This window comes from Ammospiza nelsoni, chromosome 21, assembly GCF_027579445.1.
Source record: "Ammospiza nelsoni isolate bAmmNel1 chromosome 21, bAmmNel1.pri, whole genome shotgun sequence".
NCBI lineage: Eukaryota > Metazoa > Chordata > Aves > Passeriformes > Passerellidae > Ammospiza > Ammospiza nelsoni.
In genome coordinates this window covers 2,024,568-2,044,352 of record NC_080653.1, presented here as the reverse complement: position 1 = coordinate 2,044,352, position 19,785 = coordinate 2,024,568, and the positions used below count along the sequence as shown (strand labels likewise).

Sequence of the window (19,785 nt, the reverse complement as noted above, 5' to 3'; positions counted from 1 at the left end):
CCCATCCCTGTAAATACCTGTTTTCTCCAAGCCCTGCCATGCCCCAGGGCAGGGAGCCCAGGAGCCCCTCGATTGAGGTGCAGCTGGTGACAGCCCAGCACCAGCAGTCACACACCAGGCACTTCCCAGCTCCCTGTTTTCCTGCCCTGCTGACACCTTGCAGGCTTCAGTGTTTTGCTCTCACCTGTCCACGGTGAGATCAGCCTCACCTTTTATCTGTGGATGACAGAGATGAGCAGTGAGATTTAGCACCATGTGCACAGGAACCTGTGATGTCCCCGTGAGTCAGGGATCTCAGGTTTCCCCTACTCTAAGCTGGGTTGCCATTCTCCAAATCAAGCTCCCAGCAGGCAGGTGTGACCTTCAAGACCTGGGGAAGTAGCGCTGTGGTTGCTTCATGGTTTGACTAAAGACTGGGAGGTGTTTAAGACCTGGATTTATTTTTAACCAAGCTGGTACTGCTTGTCTTTAAAAGTCACTGCAGTAGAAGCATGTTGTTACTTGAAATGAAGACAAGGAGAATTAAGCCTTCCATGAATGTATTTTAAATACTCATTAGTAGGAAATGAAACCTGAAAATTTGCAGCCAGTGTAATCACAAATAGTTCTTTTGTTGACTCGTCTTATCTCATTTTATTGTGGGGTAGAGAGGGACATTACCTGTACAATAGGTACAAATCTGTTGTTGCCTTCTCAACTTCATTTCACATTTTCTGTGGTCTTTCATCTTAGTAATTCACTTTTTAAAAAATTAAATTTTATTAATGCAGTAATTTTGAGCTTCATTTGCCTGAAAACATGAACCAGGAGCAGTCATGTAGAAAGGACCTGATAATTAAGTCATGAATGCCTAGGGCTGATTACTCCTTTGTGCTGTTGTGGGACAATACAGCACAGGAGAGCACAGCTCAGTGTGTGGGGACCACAGGAAGTAAAAGATACCCGAACAGGTGTTGGAGAAGGGGTAGGACTGGAAATGGTAACTGGGCTTCGTAACACTGTGTTTGACATGCTGAGGTTGTGTGGTGTGTGTGTGTGTGGCTGTTCTCTGCCCTGACAGCTCCTCCTCTCGTTACAGCAGCAGCAGGAGCAGCACCCCCGCCAAGAGCCAGGCGCCTCCCCCGCACATCTCGCACCACCCGTCGGCGTCGCCGTTCCCGCTGTCCCTGGCCAGCCCCAGCCCCCTGCACAGCTTCCCCCCGGCCCTGCAGCCCCCCGCACACCCACACCACCCCAATATGTTTGCCCCTCCCACGGCTCTGCCCCCGCCACCCCCGCTGACCTCAGGGACGCTGCAGGTTCCAGGACACCCGGCTGGGAGCACTTACTCAGGTGAGAGCCGTGAGGGTTCAGCTCTGAACTCAGCTCTGGGTTTGGTCAGAATACCCAAATTTGGGGTTTGGGCCTTGTGGTGGGGAGAGGCTGTACTGACTGTGAAGACAGTGATGGCAATGCCAAGCAGACATCCAGGCACAGCCAGGGACTTGCCCTCTGCCCCAGGAGTGATTGCTTTGGGAGGGCTGTGGTTCTCCCAGGTTTGTTCTGTACAATCCACAGTGAAATACTGCTGAGTTCATGAGGTGCCCACCTGGAATCTGTGCCCCCCCCCCAGCAAAGGTCTTCATGCAGTTGTGGTCTGTGCCTAGCAGACAGGAGGGGCTTCAGAGAGGGTCTGTGCTGGCCAAGCTCACAGCAGTGCTGGGCTCAGGTGTGTTCAGAAGGTTTAGGTTGGGGGGACCTTAAAACCCATCCAGTGCCATGGCAGGAATGCCTTCTGCTGGTCCAGGCTGCTCTAAGCCCCATCCAGCCTGGCCTTGGGCACTGCCAGCTGCTCTGGGCACCCTGTGCCAGGGCCTGACCAGGTCACTGAGGGGAAGAAAATGGAGCATTTGTGTAGTGTCATTTAGTGTCCATGCATCAGGATGCTCCTGTGAGCAGCAGCCACTTGTTAGCTCACTCCAGCTTGCTTGTCCACCCTCACCTATTCAGGACTGTGTCTATGTCCATAAATGCTCAGAGAAATGTGAAAACAGGCTTGGTGAGAGGGGAAATGGAAACTTTGTAATGTTTCAGGCCTTTGGGATCTGGTGGAAGACCTGCGGGGGCTTTCTTACCCTGTCCTGTGTCATGATTATCCACAGACAGCAAAGGAAGTGGCACAAGGCCTGGAAAAGCCCCAGAGCTTGGGGGAGTTGTTTTATTGTTTTATTGTTTGTTTTCCCCTGCACTCAGCACTGGTGAGGCCACACCTCAAGTGCTGTGTCCAGTTTGGGCCCCTGAATTTAGGAAGGACATGGAGGGGCTGGAGCATGTCCAGAGAAGGGCAGCAAGACTGGTGAGGGGTCTGGAACACAAACCCTGTGAGGAGGGGCTGAGGGAGCTGGGGGTGTTTATCCTGGAGAGGAGGAGGCTCAGGGCAGACCTCATCACTCTCTGCAAGGCCCCGACAGGAGGGTGCAGCCAGGGGGGCTCAGGCTCTGCTCCCAGGGAACAGCGACAGGATGAGAGCACCCAGCCTTCAGCTGCACCAGGGGAAGTTTAGGCTGGACATTAGGAAAAAAATCTTCACAGAAAGGGTGATTGGGCATAGGAAGGGGCTGCCCAGGGAGGTGGTGGAGTCTCTGTCCTTGGAGGTGTTATAAAAGGACTGGATGTGGCACTCAGTGCCATGGTGTGGTGTGGGAACTCAGCACATCACTCCAGATGTCCAGAGTTACTGAGACAACCCTTGGGGGGGCTCGGAAATCCTGGAATGTTGCCAGAAGTGCTTGGTGGTTGGATTTTGACCCTGCACAGGATGTGCCACCTGTATGAGCACAAGAGAATCACTTGGGGATAAGAGGTGTAAGAATTAATTATTCACAGGGTGAAAATACAGGTTTTGGGATTTTGGTACAGGGGGGTTGTAGGAGACAAGATGGAGGAATTAGGGCGTGTCTTGTCCTTCTTCTTTCTTCTTCTTGTCATCCATCTTCTGTGGTGATGTTGGCACTTTGGGATTGGTTCATGTTAAATGTGCACTTGTTAATAAGGGTAAAAGGTATTGGAAGGTAAAGGTAAATATGATGTACGTAGTTCTTAGTATAAAAATAGACGACCGCCCAGTGGGAGGTCAGTGTGCCCTTGGCTGCCTTGCTGGTCAGCCCTCTGTCAGGCTGGGAGAAAACTTTGTAGATAAGAGATAATAAACAATATTGAAGACTGAAAATGTGAAGAGTGCAGACTCGTCCTTTGGAGCGCGGGCTGTGCCAAGGCCATCCTACGTATGACCAGGCAGAGACAAAAGGCCGGACCGGTCAGTCTGGGTGCCAGGCTGCTGTTGGGTCCCAGGTTGGACTCTGTGATCTCCAAGTTCATTTCCAAGCCCATAAACCCTGTCCCTCTGTGCTTCTGTGTTTCAGAGCAAGACCTCCTGCGGCAGGAGCTGAACACGCGGTTCCTGGCCTCGCAGAGCGCCGACCGCGGCGCCTCGCTGGGCCCGCCGCCCTACCTGAGGACAGAGTTCCACCAGCACCAGCACCAGCACCAGCACACACACCAACACACCCACCAGCACACCTTCACGCCCTTCCCCCACGCCATCCCTCCCACTGCCATCATGCCGACGCCAGCACCGCCCATGGTGCGTACCCCAGGCAGAAATGTGAGGATAAGTAGAGCACAACTCTATTCTTTGTTACAAAAGTATTGTGGAGAATTTGCCAGGTTGTGGGGAAGGGCTCCTGTGCTGCCCAGGGGTGTCTGGGTAGGAGAGGCAGGGCTGTCCCTCTGTCACAGTATGAGGTTCAGGTGGCAGCACAGGACCAAGGGATGAGGCTCTGGCCAGTCCTGCCTAGAGTGTTTGCTCCTCCTTTGTCCTGTCCTGAAAAGATCTTGATTTACTTTGAAGAAAGAAAAAAACCCAAACAATTTCATTGGAAACTAATTTTCTGCATATTTTTTTTCCTCTCTGTTGGTTGCCAAATAATAGAGAAGTTGTCTTCTATTTTGCCAACAGAAGTAAAGCAAGGAAATATAAAGTAACTAGTTTGTGCTTTGATCCCTTTGCAGTTTGACAAATATCCTACAAAAGTTGACCCCTTCTACCGTCACAGTGTGAGTTTTATTGCTCTGTTTCCAACTGACTTCACTGCTTTTCTGTGGTGGGTTGGGATCACCACTCAATCAATGGCACAGTGTCAAATCTCTCCCTAATCATCACTCCAGGATTTACCATTACCGTCCTTGGTTGCTTTGGCTTTTGAAGGCTTGCATTCATGGTGCTTGTTTCTGATAAAGATGCAGTATCAGCTTTTCCAATCAAAAGATCTCTTGCTCACACACCATTTGGATCTAGGTTTGATGTGAAAAGATGAGACAGAAGGGCTGACTGTTCCATGGTTCAGGAGAGAGCAGTGATTCCATCACAGTGTTTCACTTGTGCCACAAACCCTTGGGCTGATATTTTTGCTAAGGAACTTAAAATGAACTGACAAACTATGAGACAAATCCTTCAGGGATAGATAATCTAATAGTTTTCCCAATCTATCATATTTTGTTTGATAAAATCTGAAAACCTGTCATCTTATTCAGATTTCAAAGGCTCATCTGATCCACTGGGTTATGTTTTGAAAGCTCTGTGTGATGACAGCAACATGAATCCAGCTATGCACTAGATGTGTTTACCTAAGCTACCAAAAATGTTACTTAGTGAGATGAACTGATTTTTAAAATTCCAGTTTTATGTAAAGCTTTTGCTGTTAAGGATTTGAATCCACTGATTGGTTTGCTGCTGAACCCTGGGTTGTATTTTCTTCATCCTATTGGCAGAGGCAGGTGTCTGGCAAGAGTTTCTTAATCCAAGAGCAATATTTTGATGAGAGAAGGAGTACTGCATCAGCACTCAGAAATCTGCAGAGCATTTGGCTTTATGTGTTGGTTTTGCTTAGAAGTGGAACTGGGCAAAAAAAACTGGTTAAGACAATGTCTGGATTAAACACATGGCCTGCTCACAGCCTGTCCTGCCCCTGAGCAGTCCTCTCCATGTCTGGCCCTTCATTTGAGGAGCTGGGACTCAGTGTTTGCAGGCTCACAGCTCCAGGAACACTGGGCAGACATTGCCACCTCCACTCCAAAGGGCACTGCTGCTCACCTGCACCAGTGTTCATTGCACTCTGATTTGCTGAGCTTCACAGGGCTCCAGGAGATTGATCAGTGTGGCCTGTGGATCTCAGCAGGAACACAGAATAGGGAGATAGTGCATGGATTTTAGACAAATCAAGCACAGAAGTTGGCAGTGTAGAATAGGATGCATTGCAGAAGTCTCCAGCTGTATCTGCTGTTCACATTCAGTCCAATAATCTCAGAAATCTGGGAGCTACCTGGATTGCAAAGGTTATGGCCTCACCCCTGTAAGGTCAGGAGAGCTCCATGCTGTGCTCCCTTAGCCAGGGAGCTGAGCTGGGGCAAGGCAGGGACCTGGGCTCTCCTGCCTTCCCTGGGGAGAGGTTTGTCCTTGGGAAGGGGCTGCCCCTCATCAGCACTGTGGGACAGCTGCTCCCAGGGGATGCTGTGGTGCCTGCACTGGGGCAACAGGCTGTCTGTGACCCCAGCAAGGCCAGCTGGGTGTCCCTTGGTGCCTGCCCAGTGAGCCAGGCCAGCCCAGCTGGGTGTCCCCTGTCCCTGCCCAGTGAGCCAGGCCAGCCCAGCTGGGTGTCCCCTGTCCCTGCCCAGTGAGCCAGGCCAGCTGGGTGTCCCTTGGTGCCTGCCCAGTGAGCCAGGCCAGCCCAGCTGGGTGTCCCTTGGTGCCTGCCCAGTGAGCCAGGCCAGCCCAGCTGGGTGTCCCCTGTCCCTCCCCTGGGACTGGTCAGGGCACAGGGAATGGGAGCTGTCCCTTAGCAGGGTTTGGGGCTCACCCACAGGGCAGGAGAAATACAAATACTGTCAGAATGTGGCACTTCCACAGAGCTGTTCTAGGGACAAGAGCTCCCACTGTAGATCCACACCTGGAGCTCAGATCCCTTAAAGCTGAGTGTGGGTGAACTTTGTAGAACAGGGTCTGCTTGAGACTTAAAACCCATCTACTTTAGAACAGGGAGTGTAGCTCACATAGAAGCTAATGTTGAGTTTTAAATCAGTGTTATTTCTTCTCTTTTAGCACAGTGAGGCTTTGCTTTCACCTGCAGCTGCTGCCAGGTCTAGTTTAGCATCACATATACCTGGCCAAGGTGGTCACTGCATGTTTCCCCAGGGAAAACTAGAAGGGAAAACTGCTGCTCAAAAAAGAAGGAATTCTTGGGAAGAAGGAAGCATTTGACTATGAAATGTGAATTCTGAAAGCTGGAGGAATTTAACTGATACAAATTAATCACAGAGATAAACTATTTATATTTTATTAATAATTCTGACCTTGAGGAAAGGTCACATTTAATTAACTTACCACTTGTTATAAAACTGAGGAAAGAATTCCTTATTATTAGTCATAGCCAATAGAATATGAAGTATTACATCTTTTGCCATCACTTAGAATTAGTCCATTACACAGAGAATTAAAGACAGACGACACTGGAGAATTTCAAGCACATTTTACTCATTAAAAGTTATTGTAAATGAGGACAAATGTCTCTTAATGGTTTCTCAAATGTCTACAGTTCAGTATCAAATAATCTCAAAATGTTTTCTGCACCATTGGATGGAGCAGGTCCAAATTAAATAGAATTAAAAACAACAGCAGCAACAGGAACGGAGGCTCAATACTAGCCTTTTAAACTGAGAAAATCTTCTGATACCTCTGAAATGTTTTCTCAGCTTTCAGTAAATACAATATGGATAAATGGCATGGCAAGATAAGCTAGTGGAAGGAAAAATTATGAAGAGAAGCACAAGTGTGTGCCTGGCATATCCAAATCCATCACAACTTTGTGGTACTGTTTTACTCTGGGATGGGATTTGCTCAGTGTTTTCCCACCCCTCATGTCCAGTCTTTGACTTTGCCCAGTCCTGCTTCTGTTCAATTGGCCATTAACTCATTTATTTTGATCTTAAAAGTAGCACACAGTAGTTTGACTTTGCTCAGCCGTGGTCAGAGGGGAATTGGTGTCAGCCAGAGAACCCTGTTAGGTTTTAGGGTGGCAATTCCAGTGGAGCTGGATCCTCTCCTAGATCCATCCCTTCCAAGAGCCATCCCCTTCTAGATCCATCCCCTCCTAGATCCATCCCCTCCTAGATCTATCCCCTCCTAGATCCATCCCTCCTAGATCCATCCCCTCTGAGATCCCTCCCCTCCTAGATCCATCCCCTCTGAGATCCATTCCCTCCTAGATCTATCCCCTCTGAGATCCATCCCTTCCTAAACACATCCCCTCCCAGATCCATCCCTCCTAGATCCATCCCCTCTGAGATCCAGAGGTTTCACACCAAGAATGGGTTTGGAGTGTGATGTTTTGAATCCCTAACTCCCACCAGGAAGCAGTTTGGTGTGTGCTAGCAGCATTTTCATGGAACTGGGAGAGTTTTTTGTCAGAACAAGAGCCAAAGGTTCACCAGCAGAGCACAGAGATGGGCAGATTGGGATGTGATGGTTTATCATGGAATCACAGAGTGGCTTGGGCTGGAAGGGATGTTAAAAACCATCTCTTCCACCCCTCCCATGGCAGGGATGCCTTCCTCTATCCCAGGCTGCTCCAAGCCCCATCCAGCCTGGCCTTGGGCACTGCCAGTGATCCAGGGGCAGCCCCAGCTGCTCTGGGCACCCTGTGCCAGGGCCTGCCCACCCTCCCAGGGAACAATTTATTTGTTTAATAATAAGCAAATTAAGGGAAACCTGCTTATTTTCCTTGTCTGCATTAGCACAGAGCAGCATCTCATTTGTTCCCAAATTCCCTTAGGACAGAGCCCTGGGCTCAGGGAGGTCAGTGGAGGTGGGCACATTTTTGTGCTGAGCATTCTCTCTTTACAAAAAACTCCCATCCATTTCTGGGAGGTTCTGCCTTAACATTTTGTTTAAATACTAATCTTTAACAAATCAGATTGTCTGTCTGCTAATATTAGATGTGGCAGGATATCCTCTCAGACAGACTAATGAAGTAAGAATTGTGCATATTTTCCTCATTTCCTACAGATACCATTAAAATCCCAACCTACTAATGGAGTTTTAATGATACAATATCCTTAGAACTCGTAAGGGTTTTTCCACTTAAACAGGAGATTTCTGAGCCTCATTCTGCTCAGGATTCTTCCTTTTCTCTTGAAACAAGTCACAGACTGAAACCATTTAAAACCTCTCTCCAATTTAAAAATTAATAATTGAGGAACAAATGTCTCCCTTATGCTGTGCTGGCCTGAGGCAGGTACAGGTTGCTGGCTGTCTGATTTTGGAACTGCTTTTAAGCTCTAAACCTCATGACATCTGTGAACATCCCATCGACTGCTTTAACTAACATTGTTGCAATGAGATCACTTCAATGCTTCTCAGTTTTCTCCATGTAACATTTTCCTACTATTCTGCAGGAATGCTCTCTGTGTCCTCCTCAGCTGCCTGTGCTGCTGGTGACCCAGCACTGATGTTTTTCTCTTTCTGTTGCAGCTGTTTCACTCCTATCCTCCAGCTGTATCAGGTATTCCTCCCATGATCCCTCCCACCGGCCCCTTTGGCTCGCTGCAAGGAGCTTTCCAACCCAAGGTAAGGCAGGAATTACCTGGGACTGCTCAGGGCAGGGCTGGGCTTAGCAAGGGGTTCACATTCTGGAGAGGCTGAGCTCTGATTTACAGCTTCATTCCACAGGGGACAATTCTTTTTTTCCAGATTTACCACAAAGAGAAGTTATTTCTCATTAGGTTCAGATATATATACAAACATTTCTTTTTAATTATTTATATAAAGGCATGGTTAACTTTAGAAGCAATATAATTAGTTCTGAGATAGTGTGCATTAATGAAAGGTCATGTAATAATCAGAATTTTAAGAAATGGTGCTCATTCTTGTTTACTCATTTCCATAATTACCTCCCAGCTCCAACACAGTGCAGAGCACTGATTTGGCTGTCCTCATGGGTGATAACTGGGGGAGAGAAATGTGGCAAGTTCAGGGCTTTTCTCTTTTGTTTTTATGGAGTCACTCTTTATTTGTCAGTGGGAAGAAGTCAGTCTGTAGTCTTTGCAGCTAGACTGAAAGCAGGAGTGGAATTTCTGCAGAGGAGACACCTTCTTCCTTAAATTGGCCCATCCACTCTAATGACTGAATATGTAAATTGCAGTTCATTAGTGAGATTCTTGTCTGTATGGTAATCAGACTGTTAACAACTCTCTTACTTAATTGTCAGTTATGCTGGAGCTGATTTCTATTTTCTTCATTTTGACATAGGAACAAGCTCTGTCTAAATGTAGGGGTGTTGGGTTGGTTTTTTTTTGTTTTTGTTTGGGTTCCCCCCCCCCCACAAAACTGCATTTTATTAACTGACTATTAACATTCAAATAATGGGAAGGTCTTTAATTTTTTGCAAGTGGATGTTTTCCTGATGCCCATATTGTGGCAGTCCCTGTGGATGGAGTTGAGGTCCTGGTGCAGTGTTGCTCTGTGTGCTGAGTGCATCACTGATAATCAGCAGAGCAGGGTCTGTGTCCTCCACATGCTGCTTTTGATGCTGTGTCATAAATGTGCTCCTAATCAGGTTTTTCACATTAGAAGATTTTCCAGTTTAAACAGTCACTGTTCCCTCAGTGGTTTTGATTAAACTAATGGGAAGTTGGTGAATAATCAAAGTGTGGATATGGAGATGATAACACTCATATTACTGAGTGGATTATAATGGTTCTCCTTTCCTTTATAAAAAGTTTATCTCTATTGCTTAGACAATGTAATGATAAAGAACTATTGTTTTGCACATTCTGTTGCTTGTAGGCATTGTTACTGGTGTGCAGCTCATTAATGTTGTCTCTCCTTGTGGAATTTCCAGACTTCCAATCCTATTGATGTTGCAGCCAGACCTGGAACGGTCCCACATACCCTTCTACAGAAGGATCCACGGGTCTGTAAAAACTGCTTTCTTTTTCTCAAGTAAATCTGTTCCTCCTGAAAACCTTGAATGCTAGAGCTGCCATCTTGAGAAAGTCCAAATTAACACCCTTTAAACCAAAGCTGTTTGAGCTGTTTCATCAGGGAGGGCTGCAGAAATTCTCTGGGAACATTTAAAACACCCCTGTGCACTGGCAGAGCTCTGTCCTTGCTGGCAGCTCTCCCCCCAGGCCCAGGGGTAAAGGCATAAAAGTCCAACTCAATGTAGAAAATGTACAAACCTCCCCAAGATTTGTGTTTGCACTCTGTAATTGTTTTTAATGTGGGTAATGACAGCTATTCCCTGGGTTACTGTAGCATTGATTGCCCCAGTGAAATACGGATGCACTTTATTGATCACTTGGTGCCTCTGGATTTCTGAGTTTCAGGGGATGTGAGCAGCATTTATTGCCTCAGCACTGTCCCTCTGCCCAAGGGTTATTGGTGTGTTTGAATTGATGGCCATTATTTCCATGAGGAACTTCACACTCAAATATTTTTAGCAGAACTCTCAGACAAAAGCATTGCGGAGCTCTCCCTAAAATTCTGAGTTGGGGCATGGCTGAACCTCCAGAGCTGCTGTCTTTGTGTTGGGCTGAGTTCCAGTACCTTGGGTTGCTGAGCCGTGGAGCTGAGGCTGAGCTTTACACCAAGAGGAACCACATTTCTGTTTGTTTGTCTAAGTGCAGAGATAACCAGAACCTCCCATCAGGAAGTCATTTAGCTTTATGTTCCCTTTCAACTGGGAGTGAATTTCGATTATTTCAAGATGATGCATTGTGCCATCACTGCGTCTGCTAAGTACCTTCTGCACCTATAAATCTCCCTTAGTATTGCATTTCAAAACAGAAAATCCAAAACAAACGAGCAGTACCCAATAAATTGAATTATTTCCCAGCATTTATTGATGAAATATGAGCAAAAAAAGGGGAATAAGAAAATAACCTACTCCAAAAAAAACCCCCTAACAGGCCACATCAAAAATAAAAATGAGAAAATTGGGGTTTTTATGGGCCCTGTTTACCAACATCTGTTTCAGTGTGCTGATAATTAAGGCAAAGCCCATTTATGGCAGAGAACAGCTTGGGGGGCAGTGAGGCACAAGGCCATGACCTTGGCTCGTGGGTGGCACAGTGCTGGTGTGCAGGGCATGGCTCACACCCCATCCCAGCCCTGGGACTGAGCCCTGGCACAGTGCTGGTGTGCAGGGCATGGCTCACACCCCATCCCAGCCCCTCTGTGGGATCGAGCCCTGTCCATTACCCAGCCTTGCCATGAGCTGAGGAGCTCTGAAAGATGAGAGCAGGAGTTTGCCCAAAGGACAGATCTGTGCCTCCATCAGTGCAGTTAACCAGCCATTTCTGCAGCATTAAATCAACAAATTGCTGCTGCTGCCAGGGGCCAGAGCTCTGTGTGAGCCTGCTGGAGCTGCCATCACCACTCAGGTGCCACAGCCAGGGGGAGGGGACAGCACAGAGATGGAGGCTCAGGACTAATTATTATCCAAAAGGGCTTCATTTGAAAGTAAAATTCTAACATTTTAATTTAGTCTCTTAATGAAGCAATACAGATTTGTTAATTAGAGCAATTGTTTGAGTGACAGGCGTGTAACCAAGCTGTCATTTCTTCTTCACAGTTGACAGATCCGTTCAGGCCCATGTTGAGGGTAAGAAATCTTCCTGTGCTCCTGTTTGTCAAGCTTGGCTCAGTCCCACCAGGTTGCAGCACAGAATAATTCCAAATGAGAGCTGCCAAGTGTCACCTGGGCAGTTCTGCCCTGTTTTGGGGAGAGCACAGGCACTCCTGCAGCTCCTGATCACTCAAGGACAAGGCAGAGTTTCACAGTTGGAAGTTTTGCTCTTCTCATGCAACCCCTCACATGAATACTTGAGCTTAAATATTGCTGACCCTTCCATTATGGTTTCCTGAGACAAATCCTAGAGATCCTGGCAGTGATTCCCTGTTATTTCTCTGCACTCTGAAGGAGTTTGCTGTATTATTTTACTATGTGTTTTCTGTGTTACTCAGTTTAAGATGTCCCACACAGGTATCTCACTGTCCACTGTAGACAATCCCCTTCAAATACAAAATATTTTAAAAATAAGGATCTAAAGATCCAGTTCATCACTCATCCAAAAGGGAGTTTTGTTAATTTTTCAGCACATTCAAGAAGAAGATCCAGATTTTGCTTTAGTGAACTTACTAAATCACTAGCACAGTTTTTGCAAATTAACAAAAGGCTTGAGTTTAGGGTAGTATGTCTGTGAGACAGAGTTTTTGTTTTTTTTTTAATGATTTAATTATTGGTTGATACCCAGCTAGAACTAGAAGGCTGACCACGTGCCATGGTTTGTGAAACACTAATTCACAAGTAGCTTAAGGTGACTTAAATTCCTGTGATAAGTTTTGACTCCACAGGAGTCATTACCTGTGTAGGTAACTACAGACCCCTAAGTAACAAAATTGAAGAAAGTATCTCTCAAATGAGTCTTTTTGAGACAGTTTCCAGCTGTGCTGGAAGTGGAATACAAACTCAACAGGAGGGCTAACAAGCACTCTGGTTCCTGCCTCCCTCTCTCCTCCCTGTGACTTGGGGGGACAGGGAGGATGCAAAGACCCCCCCAAACAGGGTGAATTGAGTGACCTCCATTGTTCTCAGCACATTTATGAGCTGAAACCTTGGGGGGACAGACCAGCAATTACATGAGGGAGTCAGATGAATTTTGAAAACCAGAGTGACCTTTTAAACCACTTCCATTTTCATCTTTAGGTGGAAATGCCAGTTGTGGAAATGACCTGAGTGTGCAGCTGTGAGCAGTCCAGCTGTGCAGGGCAGCTGCTCACAGGGACACAGCTTTCAGCAGCACAGTGGCATCAGAGGATTACAGGAGTGTGTCCAGCTGGAGATTCCTGGGTACCCAGATAAATTCCCTAGCAAGGGACAAGTCTTTCCAGTTCTGGTTTTGCAGGAGGATGGAGAGGGAACCCTTTGCTTTCAGTTGTTTTGGTGTGGGGATCCCCCAGACCAAACCAGACAGGGCTCAGGGTCTGTTTTCTTCTAGAAATAGAATAAAGCATCTCAGGTTTTTGAAAGTTACTGATTCATGTCTTGTTTTTCCAGAAACCTGGCAAGTGGTGTGCCATGCACGTTCACATCGCCTGGCAGATCTACCATCACCAACAGAAGGTCAAGGTCAGTGCCTGGGAAGCCTGACTGGGGTGGGGGGCACAGAGCAGAGCTCAGAGAGGAAGGGCTGGCTGTCACCTGGGCACTTCTGTGCCATGGCCAGTGCCTTGGTAAAGGCACACACATGGCATTGAGCAGAAGCCTTCTTTCTGAGGGTTGGGTGAAAAGCTGAAGGCAGAGTCCCAGCAGTGTCTGGGATGTGCTGGAGCAAGGACAGCAGGGTAAGAGCTCCAGCTCTGTAGCTAGGAGGGAGGAAATGGAGGTAAACTACAAGCTGGCCTCCTCCTCTCCTCTCCTCTCCTCTCCTCTCCTCTCCTCTCCTCTCCTCTCCTCTCCTCTCCTCTCCTCTCCTCTCCTCTCCTCTCCTCTCCTCTCCTCTCCTCTCCTCTCCTCTCCTCTCCTCTCCTCTCCTCTCCTCTCCTCTCCTCTCCTCTCCTCTCCTCTCCTCTCCTCTCCTCTCTTTTTCTTCTTTTTCTCTCTCCCTCTTTCCCCCTCTCTCTCTCTTTCTTTCTCTTTCTCCCTTCCCTTCTCCCTTCCCTTCCCTTCCCTTCCCTTCCCTTCCCTTCCCTTCCCTTCCCTTCCCTTCCCTTCCCTTCCCTTCCCTTCCCTTCCCTTCCCTTCCCTTCCCTTCCCTTCCCTTCCCTTCCCTTCCCTTCCCTTCCCTTCCCTTCCCTTCCCTTCCCTTCCCTTCCCTTCCCCTCCCTTCCCACTGAGGACACAAATGTATCAAGTGGAGACCCTTGGCATGTGTATCTATTTCCTCTTATGAATGTTGAGGGGCAGGAGAGGGTGCAGGAAGTGCAGGAAGCCTGTCCTGTCCCTAGGATGCTGTACCAGGATACACAGGCTCCCCTCAGCCTTCCTTCACATCCCTCCTGGCTGGAGGGTGGCACCTGGGTGTGCCCAGGCTGCCCAGGCAGGCACAGCCTCTCAGGGATGTTGTGTTATCAGACACTGCCTCACTGCACTGAAGGTCAGGGATGGAAGTCCTGTCTTAGTTATTTTTCAAGCTCTGAGACTTCAAGGGTGAAGGCCATGAGCAGTTTTCCATTCTCACTGTGACTGAATTGCTATTGCACATGGACTCTGGGAAAGTTTCTTTCCCTTTATGGTATTTTCACTGTACCCATCACTTTAAGATCTTGTGATGCTCCCACAGTTTTTCAGTAAGTCAGGAATGGTTGCTGTTCTTCACTGCTCATACTTCAGGAATCAATAGCTTGTATTAGAAACTAAAATTACCAGGGAATCCTTAGCACTTTGCAGTTTGTGTGTGCACTTGAATTGTGTAGGGTAGTGCTATAAGAATATGAAGATGTTGAACAGCTATGAAAACCTGCAGCTAATAGAGTTTAAAAATAACCCTTTTAAACAAGGTTGACAGGTTAATTTGCTGCAGTAGACATATCTCTCTTCTCTGCTTCCTTATGTTTCCCCTGCTAGTGATCTTCATTCATCTTCCCATTATCAAAAAAGACAAGATTATAGACCTAGAGAGTTATATGTCCTTTTTTTTATTTTATTGAAAAGGTATTTTCTTGAAATGAAATTATTATTCCCATGCTATCTGTGTCCTTTGAATCTTCCTTGATTTGATATTCAGAGAGAGGTCAAACCAGTATATTTATAACTCACAGTAAATGCCATTTTCACGCAGCCATTTCTTTTACCTCATACTTTTCCACCTTGCATGTTAAAAAAAAAAGCAAGAATAAAGCCCAGAAGCACATGAAAGGATGTTGCTCAAGTTTTTGAGGCTGTGCATGATGATATTTTCAGGAATAATTGAGAAGTGTGTCTAGTCAGTAAGGAGAGTTTGGGTGTCCCTGGATACACAGGAACTGTGTCCCCCTCCTGACGTGACCACAAAGGTGAATCTCTTTCCAAAAGCTCACACAGGACAATTTCTCCTTCTCCTTACTCAGTACCATGGTTGTGAAGGTGCCTTTTCTTCTGCACAAGCTGCAGGTGCTGCCTGAGCACAGAGCAGGGAATCAAAGGGGCTGGTTTCCAGTTTGAATGCAGTGCCACAGGACTGCTGCCAGTAATGATCTGCCCAGTAATTGCTTGCAGAGGGCAGCAGCAGGCACTGAAGGAGCAGGCACAATGGGAAACTTTAAAACACAACCTTCCTGACCTCAGGAAAAATTGCATGCAGCTGTGGATGCTGTTTGGCTGCCTGTGCCTCTGCTGCAAGACCTGAGTAACCTCTGCACACCTCAGGGATTCAACAGGGCTGCACAGCAGTCAGGGCACAGAGCACATTTACACCCTCCTTACACTGCCCACTGCTCAGGAGAGGATTTATGCTCCATAATTGGGCCTCTCTCCTTTAGGAAGGGCCTTACAGCCTGATCTAAGGGCAGTGCAGACATTTACATTGATTTTTGTGGGCAGCACGCTCAGGTGTTACACATTTTCTGGAAATACATTAGGAAGGATTGGCATCCAGGGGCTGCTCTCCTGAACAGCAGCTGGGGAGAAAAGAAATCTGACCATTTCCCTGCTACTATTTTAAGGTGAACCAACACATTCAGAAATCTTTTAACACATCCATGGTATTGCTGTTCCTCTTCAGACAGGGGATTTGTTCGTTATTTAGAGCAGCACCATTCATATGGCTGCAATTAAAGCTTCAGCCAGCTTTTGCTATTCTGAGTAATGCCTGTCAGGGTTTATAACTTGGTTGTTAAAAAAGAATAAAAAGAGTTCCCAGCATAAAAATCTGGCACACAGGCTTCAAGTGAGGCATTTGTATTTTCTGAACTCCTTTTAACTGTTAAAGCACTTCAGTGTTACTTCCTTAAAAGACTTGACCTTGACTTGGCAATTTCAGTATTCTTGCAGGCCATTATCTCCAGACATAGATAATGCTTTGTTTCCCTTTTTCTTTCTTGTTTTCCTTCTTTTTTTGTTCTCATGACTACACAGACATGTTTCTAGCACTTGAAAAACAGCTATGAGGCACGCACATTAATTTGATCATAACTTTTTAATATGCATATTTATATCATTGTAATAGTCTGTGCTTGGGGCTGGCACAGTATTAAATACTGATTTATAAAGCGTAGCCTGCTCCAGAACTAGTGTTAAGATCTCCTGGTTCCTTGTTACCCATTTATAAATCTTTTCAGCTGCCCTGCACAATTAATCAGCAATCTGCATTTAGGGAGTTCTGGCAGCACAGGTAATTGGGAATTTGGTTTTCTTCCTTCATTCTATAAAACTACTGAAGTGGGCACCCCTGAAATGGGGATGTGGCATGAAGAAGAGCACATCCTTCATCCACTTATCACTCACAGTGCAGCTGCCTCAGCAAATTCCCCTCACAAGAGGGAGGCTGCTGACTCTAACACATGTAAATAAAAACATGTAGTACTTTGAGTGTGGAGTGGGAGCTGTTAAAGTGGGATTCAACCACTCCTGCTCTGCACTCTGCTTCCTTTCATCAAGCTGAGGGGCATTGGAGGGTGCTTTGCATCCAGCATTTCTTGGTGGCAGCTTTCCCTGGGAAATGAGTGGTTCTGGTGTCCATGTCTGGTGTTTCAGCACCCCTGCCCAGCTGGGACCAGGGCCAAGCTGACATTCCCATTTATTGTTGTGGGACAGACCTGTCCTTACAGCTCAGCAAGTGTCTGAGGCCTCTTCAGAGAGTTTCATGTTTGTGTTGAAGGCAGCTCTGTGCTGAACATCCTGGAGGGGTGGGTGTGAGCATATGTGAAAACACTGGTGAAATGAGCAGGAAATATGCAGGAGCCTGAGCTTTTCCTTCTTTGCCTTAGATCTCCCTTCCAGGAAAACAGCTGTACACCTGTGCTTGGGGTCCCAAAATCCAATATTCTTGTTAAAACATCAGTATGAATGAGCTGCTCTACCCACATCATTGTGGAAGTGCCTTTTGCTGTTGCCTTTTCAGACAGTCTCTTCCAAGTCCTGTTTTCCATTTCAGAAACAGATGCAGTCTGACCCACACAAGCTGGACTTTGGCCTGAAACCAGAATTTCTGAGCAGGCCACCAGGCCCCAGCCTTTTTGGAGCCATCCACCACCCCCATGACCTGGCTCGGCCATCAACTCTCTTCTCCACAGCCAGTGAGTACTGAAAGTGAAATCCCCTTCTTGCTCCTTGCTCATTACAATGCTGATCCTTGCCATGAATTTCCCTTATGCTTTGGCTTATGAACTCTCTGCAAGACATGCCAGGGGCTATTAGTCTATTTGATAAATATTTAAAAATTATTCAGGATGCTTTTATAAAAAGCCCAACCTGCTGGAACACTACTAGGTAGTAAATGAAGGAACATTTCCTCACAGAGTGATGTCTGGTGCATTGTGGAGATCAGATGTTGGAACTAAGGTGTATTTCACATGCATTTCCTTTTTGTTTCTGACCTGAAACATTCATTCCCCTGCATCCCTTATCCTCTAACTGGGTATTTCTGTTCTAAAAGCAGCTGCTCTTTGCAAGGGACCCCGTGAGCCCCATGCAGGGCACAGCAAAGTCAGCTCACGTGAGCTGTTAAAGAAGGGACAGCCCAGAGCGGACTGAGTCCCTCTCTGAGCCTGTGCTGGGAATTGACCCCTTTTGCTTTGTTTTGGCAGGTGGGGGGCATCCAGCTGGAACCCCTTTTGGCCCACCACCCCACCACAGCAACTTTCTGAACCCAGCTGCTCACCTAGGTACGTGCTCTCTCAGCTCAGGCAGTGACCACTGAGAAATGAAACTTCTTGTGAGGAGACACTGAGCATTCTGCTCACTAACCTTTACAAATGGCACATTTTAGCTGTTTAGTTGTAGTCTTTACCAGGCAGAAGTTCTAAATACACAGAAAGTGTCACTGACTGTTTTGAAATACTTCTGGACATTAGAGGAGCACAGTGACAGGGCTGGCTGGGTTTCATTTGAGTTATGCTTAGAACCAGTCCAAAAATGCCTTAAGGGCAAGGCTTCAGATCACAGAGATGTTTCTTTTCCTAACTCCTACTTAGATATCTGTTTTTCCATTAAAGTGAATAGGAAACATAGCTTTAAAATCTTGTGATCTGGCTTCATGTGTCAGTTAGTGAAAATTGGTGAATACCCACTTAAACCAGAACTGCCCAAGTTACCAGATGTTGTTATTTCCTTTCTAGCTTACTGCTTTTGTAATAAGGTGATTTGCTCGTTATGGGAGCATCCAAGACCAAGACTTTACATTGGCATTTTATTTTGCATGGAGAAGGATTTGGGAGGGTCACCAAACTGGGCACAGCAAACAGACAATGCAGGTTTATCATTCTGCTCTTTGCTGCCCATGGAAAATGCTGGCTTTGGGCTTCTTTTTCTGTGTTGATATTTATCAGAAGTAACTTCATCAAAATTGTTAGACTGCTCCAAAATAAAGTGAGAATTTGCTTTATATGATTTTCCTGTTGCCTGTATGCATTAACTAAAAAAATTGTTCCAGCATTTTTCAGTCCATACTAGTTTTTTGTGTAGTATGAGCAATAAGCACCAAGGGAATCACAGAATGCTCAGGCCAGCATGACATATCAGTGGAACAGGACATTTTATTTATACCCTGGCTCTGGTTTAGGAGACTTGGCCTGAAGGTGTTTGGAGCACAGTTGCCAGAGTTAATGATAGCCTGACTAGCAAGGGACATTTCCTGAGGAAGGAAATAAAAGGAAGTAAAACCAGAGATGTTTGCAGATTTCGATTGAAACATCATTGTGATGGTGTTCACAGGGGTCTGAGAATGAGGGAAGAGATGAGGATCTGACTCCATGTTTCATAAGGCTTTGTTTGTTATTTTATGATATATATTATATTAAAACTATACTAAAAGAATAGAAGAAAGGATTTCATCAGAAGGCTGGCTAAGAATAGAAAAAGAAAGAATCATAACAAAGGCTTGTGGCTCAGACAGAGAGTCCAAGCCAGCTGACTGTGATTGGCCATTAATTAGAAACAACCACATGAGACCAATCACAGATGCACCTGTTGCATTCCACAGCAGCAGATAATCATTGTTTACATTTTGTTCCTGAGGCCTCCCAGCTTCTCAGGAGGAAAAAATCCTAAGGAAATGATTTTTCATAAAACATGTCTGTGACATATCATGTCCATTTTAACATACTGATTTTCTTTAAGAGGGATTTTTTTAGTAGATGATGTCATGGCTATCGCCAACAACAAAGCCAATGTTTTGTGTCCCAGCCCCTCAGAACCCTGCTGTGTGTGGGGGGGATGCTGTTCCAGCACAGCTGGGCACATCTGGAATGCAGGGGGTGCCACAGGGGTGCTGGGTGGGAGCTGCAGCCCCAGGGGTGCTGGGTGGGAGCTGCAGCCTCAGGGGTTTCAGCTCTCTGTGTTGGTTTGCAGAGCCCTTCAACCGGCCGGCGTCGTTCAGCGGCCTCACCGCCGTGGGCAGCAACGCCTTCGGGGGGCTCGGGAACCCCACAGTCAGTGAGTACCTGGGCCATGGCCCTCCCTGCTCTGCAGCCTGCCAGGGCCACTCAGGGGACTCTTGGCTCTCTTTTGTACTGGTTGGTTACATCACCTACCACTAAAAGATGGGAATTTGGAA

General features: G+C 46.6%; 1 protein-coding gene across 1 annotated transcript in view; it reads left to right on the top strand.

The window, feature by feature from the left end:
• The window catches only part of AUTS2 (activator of transcription and developmental regulator AUTS2), an 802,406-nt gene that overhangs the window by 773,446 nt on the left and 9,175 nt on the right, over positions 1–19,785 (top strand). Inside the window, exons 9-18 of the mRNA XM_059486924.1 lie at positions 1,079–1,332; positions 3,402–3,622; positions 4,051–4,095; positions 8,564–8,659; positions 9,933–10,004; positions 11,667–11,696; positions 13,152–13,223; positions 17,167–17,308; positions 17,819–17,896; positions 19,581–19,664. Coding sequence (XP_059342907.1) covers positions 1,079–1,332; positions 3,402–3,622; positions 4,051–4,095; positions 8,564–8,659; positions 9,933–10,004; positions 11,667–11,696; positions 13,152–13,223; positions 17,167–17,308; positions 17,819–17,896; positions 19,581–19,664 — 1,094 coding nt within the window. The remainder of the gene's footprint in view (positions 1–1,078; positions 1,333–3,401; positions 3,623–4,050; positions 4,096–8,563; positions 8,660–9,932; positions 10,005–11,666; positions 11,697–13,151; positions 13,224–17,166; positions 17,309–17,818; positions 17,897–19,580; positions 19,665–19,785) is intronic.